The sequence below is a fragment of the Castanea sativa genome, chromosome 1 (assembly GCF_040712315.1).
Source record: "Castanea sativa cultivar Marrone di Chiusa Pesio chromosome 1, ASM4071231v1".
Lineage (NCBI taxonomy): Eukaryota > Viridiplantae > Streptophyta > Magnoliopsida > Fagales > Fagaceae > Castanea > Castanea sativa.
Genome location: NC_134013.1, coordinates 18,446,527 through 18,469,157, shown reverse-complemented (window position 1 = coordinate 18,469,157; position 22,631 = coordinate 18,446,527). Strand labels below are relative to the sequence as shown.

Genomic DNA, 22,631 nt, shown 5'->3' with positions numbered 1-22,631 from the left:
GTTTTAAAAATGTTATAGATGTAGCATTTCTCTCAAATGGAAAAAAAAAAAAAACTTTTTGGATCTTAAAAATGAAAGTATAGTCAAATTGGGTGAGCCAAAATTCACGGTTTCACGCGCAATTTTCTTGTGTTGTTTCTTTGTTTTTTTTTTAATGCATAATTTTAAAACCAATAATAATTTTTCACTTAAAATTTGTTGTGAAAATATTGTGGATGTTAAATATATATATATATATATATATATATATATATATCAAACTGGGACCTACCATAGCTAGAAATAAAAAATATTGCGAAAATGTTGTAACATTTTATTGTGTTCCTAAGCTTATTTTTTGTATGACATTTTGTTGTGTTCCACGGCTTCTTTTTTTGTTTAGTCAAATTTGGTAAGCCAAAATTCATTGTTTTAGGCACAATTTCCTTCAATTGACTTTTTTTTTTAAGGCACAGTTAAAAGTAATTAACCCAATTTAAAACCAATAACAATTTATCACATAAAATTTGTTTTGAAAATATTGTGGATATAATATTACTCTAAAATAAAATAATAAAATATCAAACCAGGACCCACCATAGCTAAAAATAAAGGTATTGTAAAAATATCGTGACATTTTGTTATGTTTCTAGACTTCTTTTTTGGTTTAGTCAATTTGTTGAATTAAAATTCATTGTTTTATGGATAGTTTTTTTAGGTTGATTTTTTTTAACATATTGTTTCAAGTTAGAAAAGAAAAGAAAAAAAAAAAAACACACACACACACACACACACACAAATTGACGAAGTAGCACTTTCCTCCTTTATGTCTGGGATAGTTTCATTCCCCCCTAAACTAAAGTTGAATAATTTCCTCCTTTATATTTTGTAAATGAGCATATACCCCTATTGTTACTCTCTTAGTTAAACCTTAACGAAATATTATAATTCCTAAAATATTCCATTGTGCAATGTCTAAACTACTCCTACTAAATTTTAACGTCCCAAAAAAATTCTTCATGTACTTTGAATTTTATGTGGTAGACTGGTAGTAATACTTGGAAAGTTAGAATGATGATATATGGTATTCTATTTGTTACCTAGATAACACTAATTTATTAGGTTTAAATCTTCTAGACTTATAATTTAATCTAATAGAAACTTTGATGATAGATGTCTTTTGTTATTTTGTTCTTTTTTTAATTTCTTTTCTTGCTTAAAAGGGTGTTCATTAAAAATAAGTAAGCTAAACATCGTAGTTAGACTCATAAAATAAGATGATAAAGAATGAAATATGAATAACAAAATATCATTGTAGATGATTGCAAGTATTCAATTTGATGAAGATCTTCAAAAAAAATTGTAGCATATATTATCATTCATTGCAAAAATTTAAATATTTTGGAAATATGATGACATTCATTATCATTTTGTGTAGCATTTTTTGGTGAATAAATATTAATTTAGTAAATAGGTTCTAAGAAATTGTCATAATAAATAGATATTCAAATAGTTGTTTTAATTTAAGTACATGACTCCATATTTCTTCAATAAAAAAAATCTATATTAATTTTCTCAAACGGCAGCACGTGCCTTCCCGTGCAATCTCCACTAGTATTACCAAAAATCTGAACAACAAGATTACTTTGGATTCCCTCAAACTTGAGAGAGGGAAAAATAGCCCTGAGAGTAGAACTTAAGACCATGAAGTAAAAGTCAATAGTTTTTATTTTTTATTTTTGGGTCAACAAGAAAACTTCATTGAACTAAAAAGCCTCTACAACAGAGGAAACAATTCTGTCATACAAACAACCAGCAGCATCTAAGCTAATAAGCATTACAACTCCGGGGGTGGGGGGGTTGGCTTAAAAAGATAGTAAAATTCTGTGGAAGTAAAGCTCCACGACGAGCTAAGGCATCAACGCACTTATTAGCCTCTCTAAAACAATGCTTGATCTGAAACAAGGGGATTTTCTTAAGGCCTTCTTTACAGTCAGACACAATAACATCAATGCTATTTAATTTGCTGCTGCTACTAGTTACCAGATCAGCCACAACTTTCACATCCAACTCTATTTCCATAGCAAGAAAATTGAGAGCAATACACAAGCGGATTCCATCCCTTAAGGCCCACAATTCCGCTGCCACACTCGTGGTGACCCCAATAGTCAGAGCATATCCTTTTACTCTATTTCCAACACTGTCTCTAATGATTCCTCCTCTACCTGCTAGGCCCGGGTTACCCAATAAAGACCCATTAGAGTTCAGCTTGAACCAATGGAAGGGTGGAGGAGTCCATTTTACCTGAATTCTTACTCGGCCTGACGCATGCTTCCCATTAATGCCTAGATAAGCCCCTTCCGCAGCTTTCATTAAGGTCTGGCTTTGCAAATCTCTGTGATTGCCTAGCCTTTCAAAGGCCATGTTATTACGCCGAAGCCAAATAGACCACACAGCCATAGGGAAGATAATACCCCAACAATCTCAGAAACCCCACATTTACGAGTGCTTTGACAATTCAGACGGAGCCAATCAATAATGTTAGCTCCATAGAAAAGAGAATGGTGGGTTGGTGGAGAAAAGGAGTTCCAAAAACTCTGAACCACTGGGCAGTCCCTCAAAGCATGCTCAATGGACTCAGTTTCAACTTTACACACAGGGCAGACTGGATCTAAATGCATACCTCTATCACTAAGGGTGGCTCGGATAGGGATGCTCAAGTGGCAGCATTTCCAAAGAAAACATTGCACCTTCGGGGCAGAGCGAACCTTCCACACCTATCCTCCTTTAAACAGAGGAAAGCTCCTACCATGCTCCTCCTCTAACACAAGACGATAAGCATTTTTAAATTTGAAATCACAAATAGGGGAGGACTGCCAACATATACGATTAACTCCATGGTTTAGGAGGGGGAATGGAGTTGCCTTCATTTCCAAAATAATTTGCTTAGGGAAGGAGAAAGAGATATGCTCCAAATTCCAGCCAAAAATACTTCCAACATCCACAAGTTTAATATTTTCCTCACCTTTGTTAAGAGGGCCAGTGGACCATAACTCACCAAAAAAAAAAAAAAAAAAGGATAGAGAAATATACTCTATTACTTTGTGCAAATAGCCTATAGTTGTACGAGAGTTAGGTATAAACAATACTAGGAAATACATAATACAATTGCAGTACCAAGATATATTGGGCCCAAGTGAGTTGGGCCTAATATTGTAACGCAACCTAAGTTCAACCTAGAATTCAATAACCAATTAACAAAGCTAGCAAAGCTTGTTAAGTGTGCGTTTGTTTCAACTTTTAGAAGCTAAAACGCATTTTTTGAGACCAAAAAAATAAAATGTGCATTTGATAATGATTTTAAGAGTTGCTTTCTTCAAAAAGTTGTATTTTGAAATGTGAAGGATGAGCACTTTATGAGTGGATAACTCTTAGTTGCTTTTGCAAAAGCCCAAGCGCTCTTAATAAATATTATTGTTAGATCTAAAGTTTAATTACCAAATTGCCCACATATTTTATTGAAAACCCAATTTTACCCTTTAATAAATCAAAGGATAACACCATCTCTGTAGCTCACGCCTTAAATTTTGCTAAGAACTTTACGGCTCAGTAGCACTCTCTAATTCTTGCCATACAAATAATAATTACTTCTATCATGAATTGAGAGAATCACTAATCATATTTATTATTATACGTAGTCTAATTACAGTTGAGAGAAGCACTAATCATATCTACTATTATACGTAGCCTAATTATAGTTAAGATTACTCGAAATTGTTTATATAACCCAAATCAACTTAGTAAAGGTTTGATGTTGAACTCAACACATCTGTGCAATATATGGTGCTCCCAAGCTATACAGCTTACTTACTTGACTATGATAATATTTGTCACTGTCCAAACCCAATTGTACAAGTAAAATACATGACAACGCCTGCATACCTATGAGATTTCCTCTCATAAATATGTAATAATTCCTTACTAAAAAGCAATAATAACTATTTTCTAAAACAACTAGTCAAATTACAAATATGACTCTTTATAATTGTTTATATAACCCAAATTAACTTAATAAACATCTATTGTGAGACTTGCCCATCACATTCATCTAAACAAAAGAGCAAATCTAAAACAAGAAGAGCAATGGAACAAACAGACAAACACACATGCAAAGGAGAAAAGACAAATGAGTGAGATCAATATCTTATTGAACAAGCTTCAGATTTTACTAGGGGGTGTGCGTTTGGATGTGGGTTTAAGAAGGGAGTTCTGTGATTTTGTGATTGGTGTGGCCTGTGGCAGAATTTAGGTGCTTCTATGAAAAAGCTTGGAGTTGGCGGGGAAGATTTTTACTTATTTTTGATTTCTAATTGAATGATTTAGGGCTCGTTTGGTAAAGGAAGTTGAGTAACGTTGTTTAAAATTATGTGATAAATGTGGTTTAAAAAGTGTTGTGAAAAACACGTATTTATAGTATTCATAAAGCAAAAAAAGTGTTTGGTACTGTATTTTAAATAACATATTTTGGTGTTTGAAAAATAAGTTGTGTGTATGGTATGTGTGTTTTTATTTTTTAAAAAGTTGACAACGGTATAAATTTAAATTTATTACATCAAGAGAGAAGTTAAGTGCCTCATGCGTTCGAGCACTTCTTTTTCCCTGTGTCCCACTGAAGCTTCTCTTTCCTTCGTCAGTAGGAACTGAGGTAGACAACGATCCGCAACGTTTTCCTTTACTTCACATTCCTCATCTCTATCGACACAGACGACGATTCACGGCTGGACTTCAGTTTCAGTTGGATTTCATCCATTCCTGTTAGTAGTCGCACAACCCAGCAACAGTCAGGGGGTTGGTCGCCGCCGAAGCCAGGGGAAGAAGGTCCCACTTCACCATCGAAAACCCACGGGCTTTGCTGCAAATCCAAGTTTGAAGAACACTTTGACTTTGGTTCTTAATGGGTTTTTGTAACAAGATTGTTGTTTTCCTTCTCTGTACTTTTAATTGAAAAACTGTGTCAATTTATCAGTGAGAGGGGTTTTGTGAGATACCGAAATGGTTTAAACCACTCCATGGGGAGAAACCACTGACCGCTAGCGGAGGAACCCTTGTGAAAAGATACTAATTTTGGAATTGTGGGATGTGAAAATAGAGAAGAAGATTCGGATAAATAGATGATTTCCTTGTAAAACATGAAGATGACAAATTACCTTGTAAATTGCTCAGGTATATAACCATGTGTGTGGTAATTTCAAAAATAGGGAAAACAATATTAGTGTCTGATTTAATTGATGTGGCTTTGAGTCATGACCTTTTAAAGCAGTCCATTATTATCTGCAATAGACATGCCTGGGTGAGGGACTAAGGTCCAAGTTAGTTTAAGACATTCTAGCTCAGGTCCAATTCAATTAAATTTAATCATGTTTAATGTAAACACTGTTTCATGATAATTTTGTAAGTCATAACTCATAAACACCAACTTAAAAAAATAAAAAAAAATTTTAATTGGAAAAAGAGGAGACAAGATCTTATGTCGCACCCACTACATAATTTTAGGTTGACCAGAAACAATGGTTTCAATTTATTAACTTTTTCAGTCACATTAAACACCTAAAATATGGGAAATATTTAAGTCAAAACAAATGAAACTTACAAATGGGCCTTTTGACACTCATAAAATCATCAACAAACACTGAAAAATATGTAATAGTTCACCACTGCACTGAAATGCCTCCTGTACCATAATGACATTCTAGGGTAAGGTGTCTAAAAATTTACTTACCTGAGCTAATTGGTGGTGCTCAATTTTTGAGTTTCTAGAATTCAAATAGGAGCTCAAGGGGTGCGCTTTGAAACTATGAACAGAAGAAAAGATCCCCAAACGGGCCAAACCCTTGTGTTACCACAAGCACAAGAGCTGATTTGGGTTCTACTACCAAAAATACAATACACAACGGTGCAAATACCATACTAATGCAAATAGCTGCCAATCAGATGTCTTAAAACTAGAAAAACGATCACCGAAACATCATGTGTGTATGTGAAGGGGAGAGTGCATATATCAAATGCCTAGGATAATCATTTCAATTATAGAGTCTATTATCTTCAACTCATCACGTATTGCATTTGGCTATGAATTCAGATGCAGAGCCCACACAAATATATAACAAAGACACCTAACAACAGTTATAAGGTCTCAATGAAAGATAGATAACTTGAACAGGAAAATAGATAAAATAAAAATCCATAATGCTTTCACTCCACAGGAGAAAATCCAAGGCTAAAGAAAAATATCTCTGAAACAAGAAATATGTAGCCAAAACTGGAGCAATCTAACTATGATCTAGGGAAGTAGGCTTAGTTCAATCTTCTTCTTCAATGACCTTGGTGCCCAACCCCTTCAAACCCTCTGGAGGGATCTCTGCAACAGTGACTAGTGAGAAAAACTCCTCCTTTGCGTCTTCTTCATCATTTCTCTTACGTGCAACGCGGACACGAACTCTCCTTGGCACACTCCGAATTCCACGGCTCCAGACATGCTTGTTAAGCTTAACATCCACCCTGACATCAGTTGTTCCCATAGCCTTTTGGGCAAACTTCCTGATTTCCTTTATGGCCTTTGGAGCCTTCTTTTTGAAAGTGCTGCACATGGGATTGGCAAAATAGAACAGTTACTTAGAAGTGCCCATAAGACAATCCATTAGCTAAGTAGCTAACTAGGATACATCAAATATTTAGGAACAGAAAAAGCCTTGTAGAGTGGCATCTTTCATAATATTAGCAGTAATGAGAGAGAGAGAGAGAGAGAGAGAGAGAGAGCAGTAAGAAGATGGTTAAAACATAAAACAATTTTTAGAAACAGATAAAGACTTGTAGAGTGGCATCTTTTATAAGATTAGAGATTCTCAGTTAAACTAATTAAATAGCTTAAGCTCTTTTGGCTTACTTTTAACCACATAGGGCGGAGCTGGCTATCTACATGTGTACCAAAATGACATCCAAGTTTTGGCGATGTGTATACTGAACTCAAGAGACAAGTTAGGAATTCGACAACTTCTTACACACTAATGAGCGGTGAGGTGCACCTACAAGCACTTTGTCAAGGATTGGCTAGACATGGAGTTACTAGCTCTCTGGCACTTAACATGCAGAGCTGGCCATCTACATGTGTACCAAAATGACATCCAACTTTTGGTGATGTGTATACTGAACGCAAGAGACAAGTTAGGAATTCAACAGCTTCTTACACACACTTATAAGTGGTGAGGTGCACCTACAAGCACTTTGTCAAGGATTAGCTTGACAAGGAGTTACAAGCTCTCTGGCTCTTAACATGGTATTCAAAAATTTTGGACAACAGTGAACAGTCTTCCAAATGCCACCAATGGTGTACTTATAGACTCTCTAAGATTCACCCTAGGGGCCTAATTAATGGAGTGAGATATATTATATAACCCAATGATACTTCGCTCTGAACATGAAAGGGAAGGGACCCAAGATTACAAACACACAAGATTTTCATGATTCAGAAGCATCACTACCTTTATGCTGGAGAAAAGAATGTCAATATTCCTTGCAAAACATAAGGACACATCTCTTGCATCTCTAGAATACCTAACTATCTCAAATCATACTAAAAATATACCACAACACATTTAGAAGCCAGGTATCATGATTCAGTGCACAGTTTGCCCTTGTTTAAGGAGAATCAGTCAGATAACAACTTACCAATCACACCGAAAATTACATGTATACTTCCCATTTCAATAGATAAAGCTTCATATGTTGAGGATTTTTCAATGGATATCTACAGAACATCATATCATCTAAGCTAGACTCTAAACAATATAAATCTCTTCACCCCTAGAGTATACCATTTTCTAGTGCAAACATGTTCCACCATAATTACCAGAGCCTTACAACTGTGTCTTATAGACATAAGATATTTAAAGCTCAGAATACATTGATCCCAATTCCATAACACCCATTTGCAAACAAATCACCTCTTGTTATTCACTCAAAGAAGAAGAAAATTCCAATTCTTAGCATTCCAAATAAACCCAATTGAGGCAAAAGAAACAACCTTGTATTCTAATAGGAGAAGGGGAAAAAAGAGTCACAAGAAGCACCAATCAATAAGATTACAAAAAATCATCTTTGACCCACCAAATACAATCTTAGTTAAACCAGATCTAACCCATTAACACACACATATAGAAACACAGACACTTATAAATACACATATATACATATAGAGAGAGAGAGAGAGAGAGAGAGAGAGAGAGAGAGAGAGAGAGAGAGTTGTTTTACCATCCATGAAGGCGTTTGTGGAGGTTGATGGTGTACTCTCTGGTGACAACCTCTTCCTTCCTTCCTTTGCTGCCCTTGTCCACCATTGTTGCAACTTTCTCTCTCTCTGCTCCGAAGCTCAACTCTTACGGCTGCTGCTACCAAAGATGAGCTAGGGCGTCTAACACACACACACACACAGAAATAATGGGCTATGTTTTATTGAAGTAGCAATGGGGTTTGGGGCGAAAGTACTAAAATGCCCTCCCGCGCTGCTCCTAGTGTAAGGTTGTTTTCGTCAAACTACGTCGCTGCCAAGTACCAAGTCGTCTACATGTCTTACAAAGAGGGGTAGAAAGGGAAAAATAACTAAACGGTTTGGCGTTTACAATTTTCGGTATACTCTATATGCGGAGCGACACGCAGTTTTATATATTTTTCAGATAAATTGATACTATCAATCTAGGGCACTCTCTCTTTGCTTTACAAATCTTCATTCCCGGAAGGTATAATTTTCTTTTATAGATGACCCAGTTAGTTAGTTTATTGATTTACTTGTTACCTCTCAATTGTGTAAAATTGATTCACTTGGGTGTGTTTTCTTTTGTTAAGGTTGTTAGAAAATATTTAGTTGTTGTTGCTGTTTGCTGACTGACTCAGTGAAATCTAAAAGAGTAGAGTTAGTTGAGAAAACCCAATTAAGATATGGTAAGTCCTTCATCTATTTTGTGCGTTTCAGTTTTAGATTTGTTGGAATTGTGTGTATACATATATATATATATATATATGTATGTATGTATGAATGTATGTATATATAATTGATTGTGTACACTTTGTTTCAGTCTGGAAGCAGGAAAGAAACCGTTTTGGACCTGGCAAAGTTTGTGGACAAAGGTGTCCAAGTCAAGCTCACTGGTGGTAGACAAGGTAGGTGATTGCTAGTATAATTTCAAATTTGAGTTAGTTATAGCCTTATAGGTATATGTATAGAACTGAATATCATATATGCCTATGAGCTTTGGCTGATTCCTAGACTTGAACCCACGACACGTATTGCTTGGGCAACTGAATAAAATAAATTAATGCTGAATGTCAAATAAAGAGTTCATGGTGATGTGGTTTACAATAGGCATTCAATGTGAAAATTGTTGATGGCAAAGTTACCCAAATGACTTAGTTTCATAACGGAAATGAAAGTATGTTTATTGCTTTTGAGAACTTCAACATTTAGAAATTTTTTGCTTCTGAGAGCAAGAAACTAGAGGGGTGATTTTAATTACAGAAGTTGCATCTATGGATGGTTGTGTAAATCTTGTGTTATCTGGGTATGCTAGGAACACTAGAAGGCGGAAAGAGCCACCATGTTGACTATCATTGACCTTATCAATCCTAGATTCCTAGTTCTGTAGGGGGATCATTAGTATCAAACAACCATTATGTTGTCATTACTGATCTAATATGAGTACATAACTTATTTGTTTCGGCTTGCAGTGACGGGGACTCTAAAAGGATATGATCAGTTGCTAAACCTTGTTTTGGATGAAGCGGTAGAGTTTTTGAGAGGTAGTTACTTCATGGATTTCTGACCATTTCTTATGAGTCCCTCTGTATGTGTGTATGGTTTTGATGCATCTGTTGAAACTAATTAAATAGTTATGGTTGTATTTGATCAGTTACTAAACCTTGTTTTGGATGAAGCCATAGAATATTTGAGAGGTCATTACTTCATGAGTTACTGGCAATTGTTTATGACTGTGTGTCTGCGTGCATTCATGTGTGTGTGTGCATGTTTATGTGTTTGAGTGAGTGTAATTGCTGTGTGATTTTGAGGCATCAGTTCAAACTATCATTAATTGTTTCTATTTTGATCTTTTTGGACATGTATCCACCTATGAATATTAACTCTTCATGTAATCCTATTATTATCATTTTTTAGGACGCTAAACTCATCATAGTTTCCGTGCTGATTGTTGCCAGTTTTATATTTATTTTTTCTTTCATAAACTATTCTATGCACACTTATTTTCAATGTTTAATATTTATCTCTGGAAGAACCTCATGGTGCTTTTAAAAGATTCATTTTTATTTTGGAATTTGCTTTTGCTGCAAGAACCCCAAAGTTTCAACTTTCAAGTTGTGGCACTTTGTCCCCTAATATTAGCAAATTCCCAAAACATAGTCATGCCTATGAGCCTATTTCAGATGGTTGTTTGGATGACACTTGATTTTTATTTTGCCACAAATTTTATTTGGGTACATTTTCTATGTTTAAAATTGTTGTGGAAACTTGAGTATAGTGTAAAGTAACACAGTTGTTCTAACATGTTACTGAAGGCGGCAAAGTGCCTTACTTCACACATGAGGGCTTTCTTTCTTTCTTTGTGCGTGTGTTTAATAATAAAACAAAGGTAGGGTGGGTTACCGTGGGTAAGAGAAACATGGGAAGAGATATGCCTGCATTTGCTAGCCATTTACATAAAGTACCATGTTGCTTCATAGTGAAAACTTTCACACCTCTTGAATTGATGACAAATTTATTGAAGGCTTTTAGAACTCTCAGCCTCATGGCATTCTTTGATCATTTCCATAGGAGCTCTGAGTTTGAACGGTCTCTAAATGCCTCTTTTGTATCTCTGATTCCCAAAAAAAGTAATGCTTTAAATATCAAAGACTTTAGGCCTATCAGCTTAGTGGGCAGTGTGTATAAACTGTTGTCTAAGGTTTTAGCTAACAGATTGAGGCGGGTGCTGGATAAACTTATTTCGGAGTCACAAAATTCTTTTGTTGGTGGTAGACAGATTTTGGATTTAGTGCTTATTGCTAATGAATATTTAGATAGTAGACTGAAATGTCGTACTCCGGGGGTGGTGTGTAAGTTGGACATTGAGAAAGCATATGATCATGTGAATCGGGACGCTTTGTTTTATCTGTTGGAGAGGATGGGCTTTGGGGATAGATGGAGGAGATGGCTTAAGACTTGTGTCTCTACCGTTCGTTTCTCAGTTCTGGTTAATGGATCTCCTGCTGGTTTCTTTGGTAGCTCTAGAGGTCTCAGACAAGGTGATCCTTTGTCTCCCTTTTTCTTTCTTTTGATCATGGAGGTTTAACTCGTATCTTGAAGAAAACAAAGGAAGGTGGTTTCATTAAGGGTTTTCATGTGGGTCCTATTAATTCTATTGGTATTCGTGTTTCTCACCTTTTATTTGCTGATGATACCATTCTTTTCAGTGATGCTTCTAGAAAGCAGATTCTTTCTATTAGTCTGGTTTTGTCTTGTTTTCAAGCTTTTACTAGCTTAAAGGTGAATGTGGGGAAAAGTGAAATGGTCCCTATTGGGGAGGTGCGTAATATTCTGTCTTTGGCTAATATCCTTCAGTGCAGGGTGAGCAGTTTGCCTATGATTTACTTGGGTATGCCATTGGGAACTTTGTACAAAACAACCTTTATTTGGAATCCGATCCTTGAGAGGATGGAAAAGAAGCTTTTAGGTTGGAAGCGGCTTTATTTGTCAAAGGGTGGTAGACTTACCTTGCTGAAGAGTACTCTTTCAAGCCTCCCAACTTATTACCTTTCCCTTTTTACTATCCCTAAAGCGGTGGTGACTAGATTGGAACACATTCAAAAGAACTTCTTGTGGGGTTCGTCAGTCGAGTGTTTCAAATATCCTTTGGTGGCCTGGGCTAAGGTTTGTTTGCCACGTGAGTTGGGTGGTTTAGGAGTTAGGAAGTTGGCGCCTTTAATCAGGCCCTATTAGGGAAATGGCTTTGGAGGTTTGGCCATGAAACCTTGCATCTGTGGCGTAGGGTCATTGCCATGAAATATGGGGAGGGAAAAGGGGGTTGGTGCACTCGAGCTTGCAGTAGGGCTCATGGTTGTGGGTTATGGCGGAGTATTAGTGAAGGGTGGGACACTTTCGCTAAGCATTTCTCCTTTGTGGTGGGAGATGGTTCTCGTATCCTTTTTTGGCATGATAAGTGGATTGGGGATGTTTCTCTTAAAATTCTTTATCCTCAGTTATTTTTGTGTTCTGCTAATAAGGAGGCTTGTATTTCTGATGTGTTAAGCCCTCCAGTGGGTGATAATGACAGAGTGTGGAGTTTAAGATTTCATAGGGAATTCAATGATTGGGAAATGACAGCTTCCTACTCCCTTCTTCATTTCATCCAATCCCGTATTCCTAGGGGTGGAGGGTGTGACAGGCTTTGTTGGGATCTTAATGGCAGTGGGAAGTTTAATACTCGGTCCTTTTATCATAAGATTCGCAATGCAGCTCCTTCTACTTTCCCTTGGAAAGAAATTTGGAAAGTTAAGGTTCCTAAGAGGGTGGCTTTTTTATGTGGACACAGCCCTTGGTCAGATCCTAACTTTGGATAATCTTATGCTTCGTCGTCGCCCTTTGGCGAATTGTTGTTGTTTGTGCTGTTGCAATGCGGAATCTGTGGATCACTTGTTACTTTTTTGTCCAATAGCTCATTCTTTGTGGATGTATATGCTTCGGTTGTTTGGGATCGATTGGGTCATGCCAGATTCAGTTGTGGACTTGTTATTTTGTTGGTATCATTGGCTTGGGAAGCATAGCTTTGATATTTGGGATTTGGTTCCAGGCTGCTTGAAGTGGATTATTTGGACTGAACGGATCCGGCGGTTTTTTGAGGATGAGGGAAAAACTGTAGTTCAGTTATTAGAGTTGTGCCAGCGGACCCTCTTTGATTGGTCTCGTTGTTGGGGCTTCTCGGATTGTTCTACCCTTTTGGATTTTCTTACATCTATTAGAATAGATTAGGGGTTGCTTTTGTCTTTTTGTTCATTTTTCCTTTGTTCACTACCGTGAACTCTTTGTGTTTTTCTTGTTATTATTTTATTAATAATATTCTCTTCTTACTTATAAAAAAAGAGATTATTTTCTATTTTCTATTTAGGCATAAGGAAACTCCTTGTGGACCATCTTAGTAGCTTATTTTCTATTTATAATGTAATGTTTAACGTAAGAGATTGTGGTCATTTATCAAATAAAATGATTTAAACATGATTTCACCCATATTTGTTTAGGCACTCAGATTTTATTAATGCGAGTAAAACCCGTTCAAGATAATGTACCTCTTAATTACAGCCCCTTGTTTCAAGGGAATACCCTTTGATTCCAACCATGATGTCAACATATAATATGCAAGTATGGTTTACAGCTCATGCTTTGATGGAAACCATTTTTTTTTCCTTTCTAGAAAATTCCTTCTTTTATTCTTTCTTTGGGGCTTCCTCTTGTATAAATGATAGGGAACGTAAGTGAAACCTCCTTTAAAGACTTATAAGAGGTGAGGGAAATTTTGTTCTAGTGCTCAAGAGTTAATTCAGGATATTGTGGATTATGGAGAGCTCTCTTGGTACCTTTCTTAGTCTTTCTAAAGTTGAATTGAGTCTTATTTTATTGTTTTTTTATTGTTTATTTGCTGCTGGATCAGTTTTAATTAAGTTTTACTAGAAATCTGGGTTGGGCTATCATTGTCTGTACCAAAGGCCCATGGGTCTTATTCTATCTTTTGAGTACTTTTCCTATTTGGTTTAGAAGTTCTTTAGTCCTTTTTGTTTGTTAATAGTAATCTTAGTCATTCTAAATAGGTTATTTAGAGTAATAGTCATTCTAAGAAAGTATTTATGAAGAGCCTACATAAAAGCTTATTATTCTAAAAAATATTCATAATGAGGTATCAAAAAATATTCATAGTGAGATTGTTTTAATAAAATTCCGGCATCTTATTTTGAGCTTTGAGGGTGTGACTTACTTCTCCTACCTAACTGTGATTGCATAGTGAATTTACCTTTCATTATTTCTTGTTTTATTCACTGTTTTAACACCAAATTGCCATCAATATATTCAAGATTCAATTTTTTTTACCTAAACCCTTAAACATCAATCCTTATTCAAGTACCCTTTAAGATCTCATCAAGAAATTTAATTTAGTGCTGAATTCCTAAGGATCCTACATCAAAATTGGTATCAAAGCCCATCAAGGCTTCCATCCTGTGTCAACAAATCCCGTGTACTAGGGTTGTTTTAATGAAATCTATTACTTCAAAAATAAATAAAAATCATCCTTCTTTTATTCAACTAAGCTTATGGAAATCCTAAACTTTATTCCCACAACTCTCTTCTACCGAGCCCTATTTATTTTTTGAAATCCTTATAAATAAAGCTGAAAAGATGATTATTAATAAGGTACTGAATTCTAAATAATCTTGCATCAGATATGATACTGGAACTATTCTTCAATATCATTGTTGTCACATCAATGGTCCATTGTGCACCATGTGAGTCCATGAGTTTCAGATACCAATTGTCTCTCCCCAAGAGAAGGAATTACAAAAGAAAAAATAAAGATCTAACATCACATTGGATGTTGGTTCACCATGTTGCACTTCACAGAGCACATGTTGGGACTTGCTTGAGACTTGGTGGCATGCGTTTTCCCACCTGTTCCTTCCTGTGCTGGATGGAGCATCAGCCAAATTTGTGGGTGGCTTCTTTCCAGCGTAAGAAGGAACTGAATTCCATTGTAAGCGTTTTTCTAGCTAAGAGCCTTGTAACTCAATGGCATTGCCTAGTGTTTCCAACGGAGACATCTAGGTTCAAATCCCCCTCCCCCCGCTTAAATGTAAAAACCTTTATTTTTAGAAGAAAATTTTAAAAACCTAGCAAAACATTTTTAATGTAATTGTAAGATTTAAGCTTCATGTGATAATTGCACAAGATGGGTCTCAAATTGGTATATGTGGTTACAATCTGCATCTGATTTTTGAGAGAATACATCAGAAATGAAAACTGTTAAAAACCTAGCAAAACATTTTTAATGTAATTGTAAGATTTAAGCTTCATGTGATAATCACAAGATGGGGCTCAAATTGGTATATGTGGTTACAATCTGCATCTGATTGTTGAGAGAATACGTCAGAAATGAAAACTGTGATGAACTCACAGTTGGCAACTTTCATGTTCCTTTTCTTCCCAAATGAGTTAATAGCAACAAAATAACATTAGACTAATTAGCTTATTATGTATGTATGCTCTCTCTGTTGCTGTTTGCACTTCTGATTCTTTGCCAACTACATTTTTTAGTAAACATGGTAATACACGTTGGTCGATTTACATGAGCCATTTGTTATGGTAATTTGGTCACTTTAACTACAATCCCTGTTGAGTTACATGGCCATTTGTTATGTGGGCTATTGTCATATGGAGATTATTTCAGCACTTACTTCTTAATGGGTTTATTCATGAGTACATTGTAGAGTCAACTAGAACAGTAATAGGTGATAAAAATGTGGAGAGTGAAGTTCAGGTACACGCCATAAGAGTTTAAGTGACTGGCAGAGTTCTTAAAGAAAAGTTCACTGTTTCCTGAAATGACACCTCTTCCCCTTGTAAGAGTAAGGTGGAGAGTGAGGTCATGAGTTCAAGGCCTGCTGAGTTCATATGTAATTTTGTAATGAAAAAAAAAAATTAAAGTTTGTTTTATAAGGATAAACCATGATAGGGCACAATCTGTCAGGATGGATGGGGTGTCACCCTTTTTTTACATATTTTGGTCAGACAAAGGTTTGCAAGAATTACTGGAGCCATGGGTTTAATTATTTTGCTTATATTTGACTGAGTGGTGGATAACATTAAATGCATAAAAACCAAAAAAGTAAGTCATTTAAAAAAAAAAAAAAAAAGAAAAGAAAAGAAAAGTGGTTCTCAACTATTCTCCTCTCCTTTAAAGTAAGTCTTTTTTAAAAAGGGAAAAGAAAAGAAGCATTATGTTTAGTTTTCAATGTAATTTCCTCTTCTAGATAATATTGGAAAAGCTAAAGCATGCAAAAAATAGATGATGCCCTATCAATGTTAGTGCAGCACTTCCCCATCATGGATTGTCCTATTTATATATAAGGCATACTGAAGGGGGAAACAAAGGCTATAGTGTGCCAATCAAAACAAAGGAACATGATTTTTGGCCTATCCTTTAGTGTTCTGTAGTTTTTATTTAGAAGGCTAATATTTAGTGGAATCCAATTAAAAGACAGGAGCTTCTTTGCTTAATTGTGAGATTTCACAAATCCCATTGATTCTAGTGTTGAGACACCATATTGAGTAAAGGCACCATGGTGAGACTTCATGTTCTATCCTATCTTTTTTGGGTATTTGGGCACTCAAGCTTAACTATTTTAAATGTCAATGCCTTGTGGTTCAGATGGGCTACCATTAAATAAAAAGGGAGATTGAGTTTTTGGCCTTGCTTTCATTAGATCAATTTGGCCCCAAATGATTAGATAATTAAAGTTGCAACATGCCAAGTGACATGCTTTCAAATTGTTATCTTCTAAAAAGTAAAGTTGCATTTAAACAGTTTGATGGTTATCTTTATTAGAAGATGTAAAACTCACATGTTTCTGACACTTGAATGATTCGGAAGTTTAACAATATTTGTAGGTTCTCCTAGATAACAGCCATCTAGAAGGCTGCCAGTTAATTTCAGCTATATGAAGAAATTTGAATATAGCAAAGGATTGTAATAGTTATCATTATTAGTTCCTATGCATGTAGGCACCCACCTTTAGCTAGTATCCTCCGGTAGGTTTGTGCTAACCCGCAGTTGTTGAAATATGATAGCAATCTGTTCTAATTTGAACAGTGTTAGATGGTAAGCAATGTCAAGTAGTCAATAAGAGGGCTAATAAGCCTGAAAGGCTACCCACATTGGATGTGTATTTTCTTGAATCCATTTCTGGGCTTCTTTTGTTGCATGTAGTATTGTTTTCTTGGATTCAGATTTCTATCACCTTTATATATTCGCCTTATCTTTTTCCAGGAAACTTGGTAGTGATACTGTATTTATACAACTTCTTGAAATTTCTAGACAAATTAACTTGGAATATTTGCCTGTGTTCTGCAGATCCTGATGATCCACTGAAGACTACTGATCAGACCAGGCGCCTGGGCCTAATAGTATGTTCTCTTCCAGTATATACGCATTTAATTTAATTGTTCATGAATATAAACATCTAGAATGTCAACGTGTAACCCAAAGGTTGGATCTTAAATATTGCTGTTACAAGGCACATTGGCATGCTTTCTAACTTATTTATGATGAAAATCATCGTCTTTAGAATTTGCTAGACCATTTATTCTCACAAGTTTGAATTGGTAAAATGACAGTGAGATTTTAACCGCCCAAAAGAACCATTAGATCAACCTCATCACTGTCATGGTCAAATTTTTTACTGTAAGGTAGTTGCAAAAAAGATGTCATCATAGAGCTTGAATTATAGGATCCAAACATGATGCTCATTGATATATATATATATATATATATATATATATATATATATATTTCTAATACTGCTTGAAGCCACCTTTCTTGTGGAAGCCTACTGAAGGCAAGTTAGTTTTCGGCACAATTCTCAACAATGTAATAATAAGCTGCCAATGGCATGACTTGGTGCAAGACAAGACACCTTTGAATTGCTGGGAATCTCTTTAAAGTGGTATCATTCTGTAGGACCTGTTTTAATAATGACTTCAATATTTTCCAAGATTCTTGTGTGTTCTTGTGAATTATTTGATCACCTGCCTATTGTTGCCAATATTACTAGCTTCTCAATTCGCTTTTACCAAAAAGAAAATGTTGGTAACAATGATATGGATTCTGAGTCATTAAGAAAGAGAAAGGTTCACTGTAGCAGCTTTTTATTCAATGCTGCTTTATATAATGAAAAATAAAAGGCTGGATTCAGTGACTGGTTACTCAAATGTAAGAAAAAATGGGCATCTATTACAATGTTGGAGCATTGAATTTAAACATAACAAAGGTGGAGAAAGGAAATAATTCCAGCCATTATTTCCCTGAATATATATTGAGATAGATACAGTAGCAAAATCTTTAGTGTACTGGAAGTGACTTTTCGTGTTCAATAAAGTTTCTTATTTACTTATCAAAAAAAAAAAACTTTAAACAATCTTCAATGATTTTACTCTTTCAACTTTGTTTTCTTGTTGGAGGTAAACAAATTTTGATGGTGATTTATTGTGTTGCAGGTTTGCAGGGGAACCGCTGTAATGCTGGTGTCCCCAACAGACGGCACAGATGAGATTGCCAACCCTTTTATCCAGCCAGATGGGGCCTAGAGGCATATATCTTCCTCAATCTGTAGGCCTAACTTGCTCTACAAGTTGGACTAGTAGTCATCAAGAAATTATGTTTGACAAACAACTTGCAACTATGGAACTTGTGGGTTCAATTTTTAGTAAATTACCCAAAAAAAGAAGAAGTAAATTCTGCAGTAAATCATTGACTTGGGCATAGTCTCTAAAAGCTGCAGTCAACTCTAAAGGCCGCAACAAGCTTTTAGTTTTTGGCCTTTAGTTCTCTAGGTGATAGCCAGTAAAATGCTTAGTCTTTGCCTCTAAGTTTTCGTCTGCTGATTATACAGCTCGATTTGTTTAAGAGAATAAATTGGGTCCAGAACTGGCGTAAAACCAGTGTTTTACGCCAGCCAATGAGACCACGCCACGTCATTAATTCAATAAAACCAGTATTTCTTTTGCAAATTAAAAAAAAAAAAAAAAATCCGAACTTGTAAAAATCAGATCTGCCAATGTGTCTTTGCTTTTTGAAGTACTTTCCTTTTTGTTTATTCACTTCTTCTTTTAAACCCAGTGTTTAGAGCCACCGATGGTTTCACAATTCCAAGGCAAAGCTAAAAAGAAAAAGAAAAAAAAAGAACCATTTATAAGACTCAAGAGCGAACTGAGTTTGTAACAGATCATTAGGTGCCCACATAGCATCCTAAGGGCAAGGCCAGTTAGCATCAAGTCGAGCCTGTGGCTTGCCTTTCCCACTCCAATGCAAGAGACTCACTAGACCAGGATGCAAATCTCTGCACAACCCATGAAAGTTGTCCCCCACCAAGACCATGCTGGTTCCACTTGTGGTCCATTGGGGCTATGTTTCTAGCAAAAATCAACAAAAATGGTGGCAAAGAACCAGCTTGTAGATCCGCATTCGCTTCTGGAGCTCCATCCATATCACTATCTTTGTTTTGTAGTCACCACTTCTCCACTGCTCAAGATACCAAAATATAGAAAACCCATAACAAATCAAGTTATTAACATCCCAAAAAAAATCCAAACCATCAATAATTCGAAATCTAAATGGGGAAAAAGGGCAAATCATTAAAAAACAAACCTTGGAATCGTGAAACCAAGCTCACGGCAGCTCCGGCATGTTTACCAACTCCAACAACGAATCCGGTGACTTGTATGGTGGCGTGCGTCAGTGTGTGGTGGTGTGGAGGTTCGGGCAAGAGGAAGTAGAGCTGCAAAGGAGCTTTTTCAATTTGGTCTGATACGCTGATTTTTCAATTTGGTCTGATCAGTGTTTGTGATTTGGGATATAAGAGTGATGTTATTGTCTGCGGTAGGGTGTTTTTGGCTTTCACTGAAATATTGACTTGGCGTGGTCTCATTGGCTGGTGTTTTACGCCAGCTCCGGACCCAATTTATTCTCTTTGTTTAAACATTAGAATTTTCTTAAAAAAAAGTCAAATTTTAAAAAGTAATTTTTGAAAAACTATTTCATTTTTCAATGTTTACATAGTAATTTTTGGAAAAATCTTTCATTTGGCTATGTTTGGTGAAGTCCCTAAAAATGAGATAGAATTGTAACTGTTTTTTTTTATTTATTTATTTTTTTATTTTTATAGTTTTCATATTGCCTCTTAAAACTTCCTTTATTTAGCATGACATTAGATAGAGTTGTTTTTTAAAAAAAAAATTAGCAAAAAAAAAAAAAATTCTAAAAAATAAGTTACACTATTTTAAAAAGATTTTTCGTTGACCAAAAATAGTTTTCTTTTAACAATTTTTTTTAATGCCACTACAACAAATTTTCCATCAAAATAAACATAGATATCAATTTCAATCAGAAACACAATTGAATTCATAATATCATTTAAGTTATGGATGACCACTTGATTCATAAGTTCATTCTACTCTTTCACCTATATTTTCTATTCTCCTTTTTATTGTTAACCATTTACTTTAATTTAACAACAAATTCTAAATAATAATAATAATAATAATAATAAAAAAAGAAAAAAGAAAAATGTGGGAAAATATTGGGTTTGAGGCAGAAGAAAATCTGATAGTACAAAATAAAATTTTTTAGCCTCATAAGAAAGAAAATGCTTTATTATGCTCAACTCCTTTTTCCTTCCAATTAAATCAGAGTATTAGACCAATGTTTGTCCTTAGGGACCTTTCTGTAACAAGCTTAAAAGACCCCCCCCAAAAAAAAAAAGGATACTTGGACTTTTTATGTACAAATATAAGTTGATCCCATTCTCTTCATGGACCATACATGAACCAAAGGTCCAAAGCAAGCATAAGAGCAAGTTGGCAAATGGTTCAATTTGTAACTTAAAAAAGAGCTTAAAAAATAAAATTAACTTCAAAAGCAGCATATAAACGCAGACCCAGAATATCATGACAAAATCTCGTTGTGATCCACGTCTTTATTAATCTTTTGGGAATAACTAAAATGACAAAATCTCTCACCCACGGGATTTTTAGGAAACCAATTGAAGAAAGAGAAATCCTCTTATGTCACCCATGTTATTATGTTCCTAGATTTTCATTTTAAAAATATTTTCGGAAAGACAGGCTCTTTTGTGGACTGCTTTTACTTACTTGATAGCCTTCAAATCAAATATGGCATCGAATTCGAATCTCCTTTTATCTTATCTAGTTGTTTATCTGAGGAAAAATTATAAAACCTCCATAAATTTTTCGAACTTATGCTTTGATTCTCCTACTACAGTACCTACCATCTTTATTGAAGATATGATGATAACAAAAAGCACAACTCTAAAGAGAAAAACATTAATACCCCTCTGCATATAATATAGTATAGTGTTCTTTTACAGATACAATAAAATCTCATAATATTTTCACAACAAGCTGAGATATCAATTCATTATAAGTCAAAATGAAAAAAAGGGAAAAAATTGAGATTATAGTAAGATCTATCACAACTAAATAAGGCCATTTTGTACTTTTATTGATATTTTTGGACTTTTATGGTAAAAATTGATATTGAAATTTTGATTTTAGTTATTGAAATGTGATGGGAATGCAAATAATGAACCAAACATCATAATATTATATTCTTGTAATGAGATTCCAAGAATCTAAGATTGGAATGCAATGTAACCTTTTGTGAACTAAACGCACTTTGAAAATATGGAGGAAACTAAAAATGGAAATCAAATGGTGGTGGTGGTGCAATAGACAAAGCTGATGATGATAATTTGATTGAGAGCCACTACACCATTTTTCGTAAGTAGGAAATAGTAATGACTTGACATTGCTTTGGGTGCTATTGATTATTTCCGAAGTACCATATGAAGTCACGAAGAAGAGAACTTAAATTATTTAGCTCCCCTCTCATTGAGATATCAACAAGTGTGTGCATATGTTTAGCTGTTAGTTTATTTTTTCAACAAAAAAAAAAAAAAATAACTATAAGTCAAAACGAAAAAGGAGAAAAAAAAATTATAGTAAGATCTACCACAACTAGAAAAAGGGTGTTATGAAAATGTTATGAGATTTTATTATGAAATTTAACATAATAGTAAATAAAGCATAAATTAAATGTGTGACTTTTTTGTGGGCTAAATTACCATTTCTTTTAACTTGCAAAAATTAAAAAGGTGTAGTAATTGACCAATTGGCAAGTAAGCAAAATGACCACACACCTAACATGATAGTAAGTAAAGCATAAATTATATTAATATTTATTATATGAGCTGTGTTTCAGACCCATTAAATGTACATGATTTATTAAAACTTTTTTTTTTTTTTGAGAGAGAGAACCTATGGTGTCTACTTCTGATGATAGTTCTTTTATCATCAGACCAAGACACCAATCAATTTTTGGTGTAGGCGCAGATTGAACTTCAGATCTTTTATTAAAACTGAACCACATTATTTTAGGGTTTCAAAAAACCACAAATAATGCTCCACACCACACCTATTAATATATATTTAATAGATATTAAGCATATATTAAATATATACAGTATATATTTGTAATATATTTAATATATATGAAAACTGACCAAACCATATTACACCCACGGTGACCGATCTATTAAAGTGTGGTGCAATGAGGGTTTTGGGAAAACCACAACGCATCACAGAGTGACCAATCTATTAAAATGCGATGTTGTGAGAGTTTTGGAAAAACTGCATTGCACAGTGCAATGTTAAATATGGCTCAAAACCACACCAAACTGCACCATGAACCCTCCTAACCAAAAGTAAGGGTGTGCTG

At 35.0% G+C, this 22,631-nt stretch overlaps 2 protein-coding genes across 2 annotated transcripts; one reads left to right on the top strand and one right to left on the bottom strand.

Moving 5' to 3' along the window:
* Positions 1–6,165: 6,165 nt before the first annotated feature.
* LOC142607203 (large ribosomal subunit protein eL31-like) lies at positions 6,166–8,472 on the bottom strand. Its single transcript, XM_075778632.1, has 2 exons — positions 8,287–8,472; positions 6,166–6,618 (listed from the first exon to the last, which is right to left on the bottom strand). The coding sequence occupies exons 1-2, from the start codon at positions 8,370–8,372 to the stop codon at positions 6,339–6,341; spliced, it is 366 nt and encodes a 121-aa protein (XP_075634747.1). The 5' UTR covers positions 8,373–8,472; the 3' UTR covers positions 6,166–6,338.
* Positions 8,473–8,647: 175 nt separating this feature from the next.
* On the top strand, positions 8,648–18,706 carry LOC142607212 (sm-like protein LSM7). The gene is made up of 6 exons (XM_075778642.1): positions 8,648–8,771; positions 8,878–8,973; positions 9,108–9,192; positions 9,757–9,828; positions 17,193–17,245; positions 18,335–18,706. The coding sequence occupies exons 2-6, from the start codon at positions 8,971–8,973 to the stop codon at positions 18,422–18,424; spliced, it is 303 nt and encodes a 100-aa protein (XP_075634757.1). The 5' UTR covers positions 8,648–8,771; positions 8,878–8,970; the 3' UTR covers positions 18,425–18,706.
* Positions 18,707–22,631: the final 3,925 nt, after the last annotated feature.

Bases quoted from the DNA above. Each gene is read 5' to 3' on its own strand.
- LOC142607203 (XM_075778632.1), bottom strand. From the start codon at position 8,372: ATGGTGGACAAGGGCAGCAAAGGAAGGAAGGAAGAGGTTGTCACCAGA. The intron at 6,619-8,286 runs GTAAAACAACTC...TCCCATGTGCAG, and splicing joins CACAAACGCCTTCATGGATG to CACTTTCAAAAAGAAGGCTC.
- LOC142607212 (XM_075778642.1), top strand. The intron at 9,193-9,756 runs GTAGGTGATTGC...TTCGGCTTGCAG, and splicing joins GCTCACTGGTGGTAGACAAG to TGACGGGGACTCTAAAAGGA. The intron at 9,829-17,192 runs GTAGTTACTTCA...TGTGTTCTGCAG, and splicing joins AGCGGTAGAGTTTTTGAGAG to ATCCTGATGATCCACTGAAG.